Source organism: Ceratotherium simum, chromosome 3 (genome assembly GCF_057802395.1).
Source record: "Ceratotherium simum simum isolate JZ-2026a chromosome 3, ASM5780239v1, whole genome shotgun sequence".
NCBI lineage: Eukaryota > Metazoa > Chordata > Mammalia > Perissodactyla > Rhinocerotidae > Ceratotherium > Ceratotherium simum.
Window position 1 is genome coordinate 40,641,238 of NC_141902.1, and position 12,832 is coordinate 40,654,069.

The 12,832-nt window shown below is 46.9% G+C and overlaps 1 protein-coding gene across 7 annotated transcripts in view; it reads right to left on the reverse strand.

The window, feature by feature from the left end:
- FRMD5 (FERM domain containing 5) overlaps positions 1–12,832 on the reverse strand; it is a 304,355-nt gene that overhangs the window by 37,908 nt on the left and 253,615 nt on the right. For all 7 annotated transcript variants that reach the window (XM_087426471.1, XM_087426486.1, XM_014780662.2 and 4 more), the window contains exons 2-4: positions 6,909–7,013; positions 2,157–2,199; positions 1,849–1,927 (exon numbers count right to left, since the gene is read on the reverse strand). In XM_087426471.1, the coding sequence (XP_087282597.1) occupies positions 1,849–1,927; positions 2,157–2,199; positions 6,909–7,013 (227 nt within the window). The remainder of the gene's footprint in view (positions 1–1,848; positions 1,928–2,156; positions 2,200–6,908; positions 7,014–12,832) is intronic.

Sequence of the window (12,832 nt, forward strand, 5' to 3'; positions counted from 1 at the left end):
TAACCATGTTTTTGTCTTTTAATCAAATCAGAGAGCCATGTGTCTGTCGTGCTCTCACTGGCAGCTCACTGAGTTGTGTTCGACCAATCCCTCTCATCCCCACTGTCAGTCCAGAGAGGCAGAGACTGGGCAACCCTGATGCACGGTGTTAGGAGGCGAGGTGCTAGGCTCTCAACAAAGATATGTTAAACTTGCCCTGATGTGTGGACAGAGCGTGGACTTCCGGGGCTGCCTTGGCATCATCACCTCTTTCCAGAGACAGAGGCAGGTGGGCAGGCTCAGAGCTAAGGCAAATCTCTGGAGGTCATGAGCAGGGCAGGCTAGTGCTTTGCCAAACTCCTCTCTGTTTAAGTTGTTAAACATAGTGGTTCTACCCTCACTGTCCTGCCTAAAGCTACAGGATTGCTCATTAATATGGAGGAGCTTGGTTTTCAGAAGCAAAGTGGGAGCCACATCCACTGCTGTGTGGGTGAGCAGAGCCCGCAGTTTCTGTGCTCAGTAAGGAGCATGAGGTTCGGTTCTAAGTACACATTTCCCTGTCCTCAGTGCTTCAAAGTAGGTGAGTGCACACTGCCCGGAGCATCTGGAGGAAACAACCTTCCTGATCCTTCTGACTCCATCACAAGATTCCCCTCAACCTCCAATGGGGCCCATGCGAAGAAGCCACTTTCCCTCTCTGTCCCATTTCTTCGCTTCCTTTGGACTACTTCTATTTCTTGCCATCTTTTCTCTCCATTTCCTTGTTTTCCTTCTCAGAGAAACTTTTGCTCCTTTTATTTCATTTAAAGCCAGTGACACACTCTTCAGAAAGGAAGTGAACGTAATTCCATATTCTTTCTTCCTTCCTTCTTCCCTCCTCTCTCTTTCTTTGAGATTTTCCCAAGCAATTCAGGATCTAGAAGTGGATCTCAAGGCCTTATAGGACAAACAGTCTATATGACTGGCAATGGCCTCATCCCAATCTTTGCCGTCTCCAAGGTTTTAGGGAGGGAGTCGAGCTCGCAGAACTGTCTCTTCCTCAGCCCTAGGATTCCCTGGCATCACCCCTTCACCTAGGGCCCCACCCTCTACAAGGTAACATCAAGCTTTTGCTAATGTCAAAATTAGATCTTCCTAATATAAAAAGTAAAGATCCTTGTTACAGAGAGTTCCTGAATCTCTGAGGCAAGACTTTTAGAGTAAATTTGGCTCAGATATACAAAACCCCGGGAAAGCTTTGAAGCTACTATTCATTGACTCTCTTGTAGGATGGCATGGGCATAGAGGTTCTTTCTTATCCTCAAGTGGTGCTGGATGAACAGGATTCATTCCACGCAGCTGTCTGCCCGGCACAGAACATGATCCCCACAATGAAGAATTTATCACGGACTGGATCCATCAGCACACTGGAGTTTACCCACTTGGATTTTAAAATCTTGAGTACTTCCCAGCCTGTCTTTCACTGTTGTGCTGTGGCATTTCTCAGGTACATGAGGCCACTGGAGTCTATTTCAATCCCCAAAATAAGCAGCAACACAGCCCTCTCCAAAAACATCCACAGGGGCCACATCATTGATAAAATAAAAAATGCCTTTGATTAATTAGTTACTCCTCTTGCAGATGACCAGTTTAAGATGAAGTAGTCACACTTCTTGACGGAAAGCAGCTCACTCTGTTCCAGTTCTACTGAGGGCGTAGGCAAAGAAAGCATGTAGAAATGAATACAGAAGAGGTAAGGGTATATTTAGGAAGAATTCCTTGCCAATAAGAGTTAGGAGCTTCCAAAATAGAGGATCTAAGAGGTTATAGTCCCCCTTTCCTATGCTCTCCAACAGGTCCTGTGGCTGAGGGAAGTGTGTTCAGCCTTACCTGGTTATTTCTTCTTTCAGGGCAGCAGGATCTGCAGGGTAGAACTTCACACGGAAACACATGGTGAATGGAGGCTGGGCTGCAGAGAAAAAGAGGTGCCCATCAGGAAAGACCCTCCCCAAAGGTGACTGGGCTCCCCTCCCCACTGGGATGCACAGGCCTGTTAACCATCAGAAGAAAATCATCACGTGTTTAGGGCCAACTCCCATGTAGAACAGTGGAAAATTACCAAGACTTACTACAAGCGGGCAGTTCCATCCCACCCTCCCCAGGGGTGAGGCTTCCGTCTTTCCGTGGAGAATACTTACATCTCAGTTGCTTCACCACAGACTTTGTAAACTCCAACCAATGCTGAAATAGAGAACAAAGAACAAGAAAACCCTAATGAGAAGCAGTGTCAAATATAACTTGTTTTATCTGATTTAAATAACTAGACAGATTGTAGCCCAGGGTGAAAGCGGCCCAAAAGCTTTTGATATGTAGGCTTGGAGAGTAAGGAATGATATGATTTTCTGAAATAAGCTCCCCATGGAACCAGCTGCGAAGGGAGAAAAGGAAAGAGTTCCAGCTTCAGATGCCATTTCTCGGCTTCCCTGGCAACGCTGCCTTCCACAATGGGGTGCCAAAGTTCTGAGCCACGTTTCTGGCATACCAGTAGGCACAAGTGAATGCACGTATGTGTGAGGGGGACAAAGCCCCACCTGGCTTGAGTAGGGAAATGCTGCCTTTAATGGGTTGTGTGTGTGTGTGTGTGTGTTATGCACCAACTTTTTTTGGCAGGAGAGAGGTGAGTAGAGTAGGGGTAGGGACAGAGGCTATTGGTAGCAGCTCTAGAAAGTGTTAACAGGTGGAATTTCATATATGGTGAGAAGGCAGGGATGGCTGGTTTATATTCCATCTTTGTTTGAGTAACATATTGCCAACCCTTGTGTTAGGGAATACGTACTCAGGATTCCTTGGCATCCAGGGATGTTTGAAGTGTAAGTCTCATAAGGTAACTACCACAACCAATGTGTAGGATAGTATCCTGTTTCCCTTGTGTTTTCATAGAGGCAGGATATAGTAGCAATACATTTTTCCCCATGGTACTTATGTTTGGGGTAAGGAAGCAATGACACCATTCTCTATCTGTTTCCCAGTTCTACCTGGATGTTTTATAAAATGTATTATTGATGTTTGCTGCTTTTATGCTAATCAGGAACCTTGACAATTTGCAGAGAGGTAGAACTGCTATTATTTGGAGTTTGATTATCTGGAAATAGCTTAAAACCATAAGCTCTGTAAGGGTAGAAAACTCTGTCTTGTTTACCCCAGTATCACCAATGTCTAACACAGTCTTCAATATGCAGCTGTCGAACGGACGAAGGAACTGGGTCCATGCCTCCCTGTTTTCGAGCTACTTCCATTTAGTGTAACATCTTGGCAGAGTCCTCCCTCTGGCAGGAAAGCAGCCAGGGCCACGCAGACGGCATCCTGGCCTCCCTCGATTCCCAGCTCTCACCTTCTGGGCTGGGCCATGGGTCATGCAGTTAATGGACCCACTAAGAGCCAGTTCTTCCGTCAGCTCCACATGGATAATCTGGGCTGACATTCTGCTCTCTTGCTTCCTCTGATCTGAGTTCCCATGAGGCTGGCAACTCATTATAGCCACTCAATGTGGTTAAGAGGTCCTTCTCACATTACACGGCCCACCGCGGCTCGGCTTCACAGGGAAGCAAAGGCAAGAGATGAAATTGCACGGAAACAACTGGGGTTCCAGACTGTGCCCGTGAAGGCGGAGGCGGCCTGTCTGCTCAGAGCACACAGGAATTGTGTACAGAGAGAACATAGCAAGTGTCTGGGACTCAGTAAACAGAACGCCCCTAAACATTCGACTGATAGATTAAAATAAATAAACAAAGGAAGATAGAAACTAAGAGGAATCACTGTGAAATCTACTATCAGCAGAAGGCAGATGGAGCTGAAGGACAAAAAGGCTATTCCCCTCAGCAACAGCTGGAGAGAAGACTTTAGTTTGTAGTGGAGTGAGAGCTCCAGAAAGGAGGAGGCTGGGAGAGAGTGCAGGGTTGGGAAGGGAGTGGAAAGCTGTCACAGCTTGTCCAAGAGATTTTAAGGGTCTGGTAGAGAAATCTTGACAGGATCTCAAGAATTTGCTGATGGCCAGAGTTAACTTTTGCATCTGTCTGCCTAAATCTGGGTCCCAGAATCACTAGAAAACTGATTACACGGGGTTGGGGAGAAGGGGTCAAGATTAAAGGAAAAGAGGTTCAGAGAGGGGAATTTCCTCCTGTTTTGGGTGAATGGGCCATGTGCCATAATCCTCAGACTCTGGAGGCTTGAAAGGGTGCAGAGGAGAGGTCTGAGAGCAGGCTGAGACCTTGGGCCTCAGTCAGGAACAGGAGAGAGGGGGAATGAGGGCAGCTCCTCCAGGAGGGACCAGGACCCCATGGAGACCCCTGTAGAGCAAGCAGTGATGGGATGGATGTAAGCACTGGGTTCTGACTGCCTGGTGTCCCAGGGAAGGAGGTTAATTTTAGGGCCTCATACCCTGGGGGAGCCGGGAGCTTACCTCCTCCATCTCTGCCATGAATCAGTAGATCTAGGACAACAATTCTTTACAGGTCCATTTCCCCACAACTCTCAAGTACCAACTCAAGCCTCTCTGCTCTCCTTAACCCCTCAAAGAAGGCATAGAATCACACAACTTCAAGACTACCAGGTATGAATTCAGCATGGCATCTTAGAAACCACACAGGCTCTGGCATCAAACGGGTGACAGGCTTTGCCACTTGCCTTGGGCAAGTTACTTAACCTGTCTGAGGCTTTATTTACTCATCTGGAGAATGGATATTATAATTGTGGATACTCATCTCATTTGTGGTAAGGATTAAGTAACATACGTGAAGCTCTTAGCTTAGTGCCTGATACAACTCAGTGCTCAATATACACCAGCTGAAAGATCTAGGTTCATGCTCACTGCAGAGCCTGGCACACAGTAGCCACTCCATAAATGTTATTTCTCCTTTTCTCCATTTCCTTATTTTTCTCTATCTCCTACTGCTTAATCTTTCTCACCTCCACATACTCTCTTGTTCTCCTCAAGCACATTCTGATCTGACTAAAAAATAATGAACAGGATACATTTTTCCCTTTTTTCTTCACACACCACTCCCTTTGGGAGATGAAGAGACCTTGGGGTAACTGGCCTTCCTTTTTAAGGAGAAACAGCTCAGACCAAAGAAATAAACAACAACAAAAAACCCTTTGTAAAAATAGTCCATCATTATATAGTGAATGGACACCTACAGTACATGAGGACATGCACCTCCTGGTGTTGTGGCACTTTTGGTGGATCTTATACTATGGTCCAGAGCTAAGGACAGCATTTATGTCAAGACAGTGGAGCCTTTATAGGGTGAGGGGCTGAATTCAACACTACTTTCCAAACACTGATGATGCTCAAAATTCTGCTGAGCCAGGAGGAACAAAATATGGCAGCAAAGTGGGGCAGCGCTTGTCAAAGGAAAGGGATACAGGCCTTTTGAGTCTTTCCTCAAGCTCATTGGTTTAGCATAAAACCCTAAATGTGACCTGGGGACACAGTGGCTCAGAGCATCAAAGAACAAAACAGCACTTGATTCTGGCACAGTGAGGGGTATCCATTCATGCATTAGCTGTGGCCCTGGGCCCTGCTGGGAGGCTGCGCCCTCTGGGGCTCCAAGCCCCCAAGTGGCAGCAGAGATGAAGCCCATGTTTGGAGCTGTGAAGAAAATCAGTGGACCCATGAAAGTGGGGTCCTCTGGGATTCATAGTGATAATGTTTTTGGAGGGTGGTAGACAAGAGTGGGTGGTGGGCAGGGGTGTAGGGAAGGGAGACATTGAGGCCTGAATGCGTCTGCATGCTTTCCCACTTCAATGGGGATGCAGAGAGTGCATCCCCACAGAGAGCAAAGGGCTCATGGACAGAAGTCATAGAAACTGCAGGTGTCTGCTAGAGGGGCAGCTGGACAAGTGGAAGGAGAAATATGGCACTGTAAACCATTAACTCACCCACTCGTCATTCCTTCAGCAAATATTTATTGACTATCCGCTACATTCTATGCTCTGTACTAGGTCTGTGGGAAAAAGTGATGAATGAGATAAAGTCCATGCCCTCACGGAACTTACATTTTTGCAGGGAACACAGGTAATCAAACAGGCAATCAGCATGGCGTAATAAGAGCTCCAATAGGAGTAGTTAGTACAGGGCACATGGGGGCACATTGGAGGGGCCCCTCATTCAGAGTAGGGGTTAGAGAAGACTTCCCGGAAGAAGTAAAAGTCTAAGCTGAGACTGTACGTGTGAGAAGGAGTTAGGCAGAAGAAAAGTGTGGAGAAATGAGGAAAGGATGTTCCACGCAGTGGGAACTGTATAGGTGAAGGCTCTGAAAAGAGAGAAGGATGACATGTGTGGAGAGCCACTGTATTGTCTGCCTGGGCCACAGCAGGGAGAAGACAGGTCAGGGGAGATGAAGCTGGAGAGTAGGCAGGGGCCTGGGGATAATGGATTTGTTCCTCTATCCGTCTCAAATATTATAGTCCTTGTCAACGCCCCATGTCTGTAGAGCCACCCATATCGTGTGGAGCAGAACAAGAACTGCAGGATTTGCAAGGCGCTGAAAGGCCCATGTCAATTCAGCTCTATCTCTGTCCTGCCCAGATTGGGTCGGCGTGGCACCGCGGGTGAGGCCATTCCTAACCAGAACAATGTGGGTCAGCCCATTTACTAGAAAGGGGGCAGGAGAGGCCCAACCTGTGACCTGGGCTCCAAGGCCACAAGACTAGCCCACTGGTCTGCCTCCAACTGGGCAACTTTGGGCAAATCACTTCAGCTTCTAGGCTGCCATTTTAGCATCTGTAAAATGGTGGGCCACACTAGGTGAGGTAAGTTGTCTTCCAGGTCTCATAATATGATCTGAAGAGATGACCCAACTGCTAAACTCTGAATATGAGTGACAGTTCAAAGCTTCCGGATTATTGACCAACCCTCTCCTCCATTTGTGCTTTGAATATTGACTTACCCGTTGCTTATCTGGGTCCACAAAGCGGATCCCAAAATAGTCTTTCTCAAGTAGGTTCAGGTGGTGGCAAAGAAGGTCAAACAGGTACTGGCCTTTGGCATCTCTCTGCAAAGAAAGAAAACACTGAGAAATGAGAGGGCTTCTTCTCTGTAACTTTGTTTTGATAGTTATTAAAAACCATTTATAATAGTTGCATGAGGATAGTGAAGGGGCACATGTCCATAACTATGCCTTCCATATTGTGATGCATTAGATATTCTCGAGAATTCTGAGGCTTTTAGCACCTAGAAGGAGCCCAAGAACCCTTCCTTCCACAAAGATGTCCGAGAGGTCAGAGTAGAGTCAGGTAAGCCCAGTCTCGATCTCTAATGCACAAAGCTTTCCTAGGGAATGTTGCTGTAGAATATACTGAGTACAACTGGCTCTGCCTCTAAAGTATATCTCGAATCCTCCCACTTCTCTCCACTCCCATTACCAATCCCATCGGTTAAGCCACCACCACCTCTCAACTGGACCATAGCCAGAGCCTTCTAACAAGTTCTCTGCTTCTGCTCTCACCCTCTCTCAACACAGCAACCAAGGTGACCATAATTTAGATATAAAGTCTTTTTTGCTGAATAAGTAATACAGGCACACAGTAAGACATTCAAACGTACAAAGGGATATACTTTGAAGACTAAGTCTCCCGGGGGCCAGCCCTGTGGCTTAGTGGTTAAGTGCGCGTGCCCCGCTACTGGCGGCCCAGGTGCGCGTCCCGGGTGCGCACCGATGCACCGCTTGTCCAGCCATGCTGAGGCAGCGTCCCACATACAGCAACTAGAAGGATGTGCAGCTATGACATACAACTATCTGATGTGCAACTATGACATACAACTATCTACTGGGGCTTTGGGGAGAAAAAGGGAAAAAAAGGAGGAGGATTGGCAATAGATGTTAGCTCAGGGCTGATCTTCCTCACAAAAAAAAAAAAAGAGTAAGTCTCCCTTCTACCCTAGTCACCCTGTGCTTCAGTTCCACTCCCTAGAAGCAACTCCTTACCAGCTTCTTGTGTATCCTTAATGTGGTATTTTATAAATGGGCAAGCCTACATCCTTATACATCTCCTCTTTTTAAAATACATTGGTGGCATATTTTATACTGTATTCTGTTTCTTGGGATTTTTCCCCACTTAAGATATCTTGCAAATCCTTCTACAGCAGTATACATAGATACGCCTCACAGTTTTTAACTGCTGCATACCTCTGGAATACCTAAATGTATTTACCCAGCTCCATATTGAAGGAATTTGTTTCTAATCTGCTATTACAAACAAGGCAGCAGCGAGCACACAGTGATCTTTAATTACGTTACCACTCCTGCTTAACGCTGTCAGTGGCTTCCCGTTGTTCTCAGAATAAAATCCAAACTCTGATCATGGCCTCCAAGGCCCTACATGACCTGGCTCCCGCCTCCTCTCTAAACTCATCCGAAATCATTCTCCTCACCACTCTCTGGCTACAGCCTCTCTGTTCCTGAACGCTCTGAGGCTTTTCTTCCTGTCTTTGTATTCCCTCTGCCCAGAATGCCCTTCCTCCAGCTCTTCCCACAGGCACTCCTCGTCTCCTTGAGGTCTCAGCTCAAATGTCCTCTCTGCAGAGAGGTCTTTCCCCTATAGGATGGCCCATCCCAGTTACTATCTCATTTATCCTGTTTATTTTCTTTATAGCACTGACAACAATCTGTAATTATCTTGTTGATCTGTTTACTTATTTATTATCTGCTTCCTTTCTAGACTATAATTTTCATAGGGACAGGAGCCCTCCCCTACATTTAGCATAGGGCTTGGCATGTGGCAGGTAGGTCTTCAATAATTATTTGTTGAGTAAGTGAATGATTGAATAGAATGTAGAAGGTTAGCTAAAACGTTTCACAAAATGTTAGGAAATTAGGCCATTTCTAAACCCGTAATCTTCTCATTCAGGGACCTGCCTGAGTATCGGGATGAGCTGGGAGGAGAATGACTTGCAGGAAACTGTCAGAACATCTGGAGCTCTGCAAGACAGTGATCTCTGGATCTGTCCCCCGTGGTCTCCGCGGCTCAGCTGAGATGATCAACTCTGTGTCTAATTCTGCATCCAAATCAAGGTTGTTGTCTTATAAGATCCAAAGTATCTCACTTGTGCCATGGCCCAAGGCTATGGGTAATTACAGAAGGGCCTGGCCCTGTTCCAAGAATAGGCAGATCTTTAAGACCCCCACAAAAGGTTTACACCTCACCTCTTTCCCCTCTGCTGGCTCACCCTATACTTTCTAAGGAGAACTAGGGCAGGATATTAAATCTCTCAGCAAATATCTTAAGCAGCTTATCCTTGCAGGATTGGAAGGATGAGTGAGTGGACAGCTCAATTAAGGAAGGCGGTGCCATGTGGGCACCTTCCCCTCTTCTTCTGCTGCCCCACACTCCCTCTCTCAACATAATCCTGAGGGAGTGGACCTCATTCTTACACCCTTTGGTTTCCCACCTGAAAGAGCTCCTCTCAGGACAGAGATTTGTTATGAATCACACTGGGACTTCTGGGTGGTGGGCCACAGACCAGGTCTTTCCAAGGACTCCATCAACAACTGTCTTTTTGGGCAGGGGCTGTCAACTGTTTACCTACTGATGCCCCACAGTGTGATATGCTCATTTTTAAGGTTGTTTTAGGAGCAGAGGAAATATGTTTAACTCTATCCCAAGCAGCATATCCTGTACTATTATCTCCCTCAGAGCAACTGAAATGGAATATTAAGAGACAGTTGCATATTGTGAATATTTTTCTCTACAAATTTTACTTTGCACCATGCTGGCTACTACATTCTGATCAGCCGGGGTGAGTTTTAATGGCTAAAGAAGTCTGCTTCCATACATACAACAACCGTATTAGCAGGATCGTGGGGTAGCCATGGGAGAAAACATGCCTCTGTGATAGAAATCCCATGGACTTTTAATGTGAATCATGTCTTTCACAAAAACAACTCATTCTCATGGGCCTGCAGCTCAGATACACTTGTAGGGCTCTAAGCTGGTAAAAACTTTAAATTCAGTAGATCCAACCTCAGAGTTCTCCCACTTCACAGGAAGAAAAAGGAAGGATGGCTTTTCTCCATGTAGTCATGAAAAAAAGACGCATCCCATTATATATTCCCTATATCAATAAAAAAGGACCTTTTTCTTGTTATTTCTCAGCATCTGTTGAAACCCTTGCTCTGCACCATGAAGTCATAGTTCCCTCAGGTTCCCATTTACCAGTGGTAGATGCATGGTTTTGAGCTACAAGGCTCTTGTGTAGACTAATGAAGAGAAGCATCTTCCTTTGCTGTTTCTCCAAGGCTGGAGGGTGGGAGGTGAGGGGAATGCAGAGAGAGGTAAGAACAGAGCTCCTCTTTATAGCAGAATTCCATGAAGTTTAAATACCCAGCAGAAACACAAAGGCAGAATCAACTCAGAGCACTGCTGTAGCACCTTTCACAGTGGGTTGCAACCTGCCCCTCTCTTGGAGCACTCACGCCTGTGGCTGCTGGAGAGGCCTAAGGCAGCCTTTGGGAAGAAGTTGCATTCAGCTGAACTATACTAGTGGGCTCCCTACAACAAGCCACTGTCTGGGGCAAGGTTTTAGGAATTTTAAACTTCCTGGCCTTGTGGGTCCCCTTGCACTTCCAGATGCCAGCTGTGACCTAGGATTCCCTCTGTGTGGTCTCCCTGCTCTAAGCCTGGGGCTTTCTGGAATATTGTTGCAGCCAGTCTTCTCTTTTGGTGGGATGGCAACATCCAATGACTTCTATCTTCTTTTCCCTTTGCCTGCAATTGCCCTGGTTCTATGGCTAAACTGTGTGTTGTGTACTGAATGTTGTGCCATTGATTACACAGGAGAAACAGGCACTCACATTGACAGGTGATTACTGTTCAGTCACAAAGCCAGGGCTCCATGCCTGAGGACGTTTATCTTCAGGACAAGTGAGCTGAGGCAGAGCACCCAACTCCAACTAACCCTCTGAGGTTATTCTCTTCCCAAAGACATTATTGGGTCAAAATAACTTATTAGGCACACATTTAAAAAATAAATTTATATTTTATGAACCACAATAGTACCCACACATATTTGAAAATAATAGTGCATATATAAGTGCAACCCATTTATTCTCTTTATATGGTGCACAGAATGATTCATGAGCCCCTTGGAATCATTCAGCAACTCTGAGGTTGGGATAATTCATATTCTTGCTCCTCCCTGGAGCGCCTGGTTCTGATTTTCTATGGTGTGTCTATTCTTTAGGGAAGGGACTGAAGCAGCAAGCAGTAAACAGGCCTGGGCCAGTGACCTAAACTATTCAATAATGTTAATTGCATTTTCTGCCTCATAATCAACACCCTTAGGCAGGAGAGAAGCTTCATTTTAACCCATCATGGGGTCAATCCCAGGGACTACGGCATGGGACATCCTGATCAGAGGGACTAACATGTAGAAAGCCCCCACTCATTAGGCCTCACCTATTCAATCCAGCTTCCCTGCGAGGCAGGCAGATTTTAAGTTCAAACTACGTGAATCTTGAAGAGGGCAACAGCGATCACAACTTTCAGATCCTGGGCCACATGCAGTGAAATGGGAGCTGGCCACAGTTTCGTGGGCCCTTAGAGAAGGCAGAGGTGAGATGGAAGGAGTAAACAGTGGGCATCTGCGGTCCAAAAGCACAAGAGGCTGGGGGGTGGGGGTGGCGGGAGGCTCCGCCAGGATGGAGATGCCTAGAGGAGAAGGCAAGAGCTGAACAAGTTGTCTTCAGGGGCCTGACAGGGAAGGACTAGGCACCAGGGGTGGGATGGCATCTCAGCCTCTATTCTAGCTTAACTTGATAGTTAAATTTCTTGTAGACCAAAGACTTCTTTGTTTTTCTTACCAGTGTCCTCTAAGGGCCTGTGTGTGCTGATGCCTGCCAGGTTCAGGAGCAGATGCTGTGTAAAAGCACTTTAATGTCACAGAGGAACAGCCACATTAGCTCATCTTCTCAGGGCCATGGCATGAGTAAGCTGAGCCAGAAAGTGTGAATCAATTACTGGGGTGCAGTTCGCACACTATACCCAGCCCAGCTTTCTGAGGAGAGGGAGGATGAGGTGCACAAATCCTAACAGCAGGGCCCCAGATTTCTTAACTTCAGCACCTTCCATGCTAATTTACATTTTCTTTGAAGGGAGGGAACCCCTACCAAGCTCCTGGCCCAGGAGCCCACTTTTCTTGCTTAGCTGTAAACCAACAAAATCTGTCCAGGAACTGCTGAGGCTGCAGCTGGAAAAGCAGCCAGCTCACTTTGGGAGAAGATGGGGAAGTTCATTCCAGGGAGAAATGCAGCCATACTGTCTTGTGTAGCAGGTCGCCCCAAATGCAGCAGGGCCATAGCTGAGCCCTGACCAGGCATGCCCTCTCAGGAGGAGACGGACCCAGAACTCGGCAGTTAGGCTGGGAAGGATGGGGTCCACACAGCCACTCGGTATCCGACTGTAGCGCCAAGAGGCTGCTGTGGGGCTAGGTGGCCATGCAGCTCCTGGGGGAAAGGCCAGGCCCCGAGTGGAGGGAAGTCAGAATTCAGAGGGAGAGAAAACAGTGCTCACCCAGACTTCTGCAGCCACTGGCCTCATAATCCTGAATAAATGCAGCAACTTCTTGCCCCAATACCCTCCCTTCTACATGCAAATTGAGGGAGTCAGGGTGATTGTCATGACGCAAATAGATATCTACAGGTTCAGATGTCAGGCAGGGTGCCTCAGGGAGCCCTGTTGGCAGTCCTTGCTCAGGTCAGGGAACTGGCTTAGCTCATCACCACATGGTATGGCATGCAGAGGATGTGCATGTGGGGCAGGGAAAACATATTCAGTCCGGAACATGGAGGTCACTGTGTGCAAGTAAATGTCATGG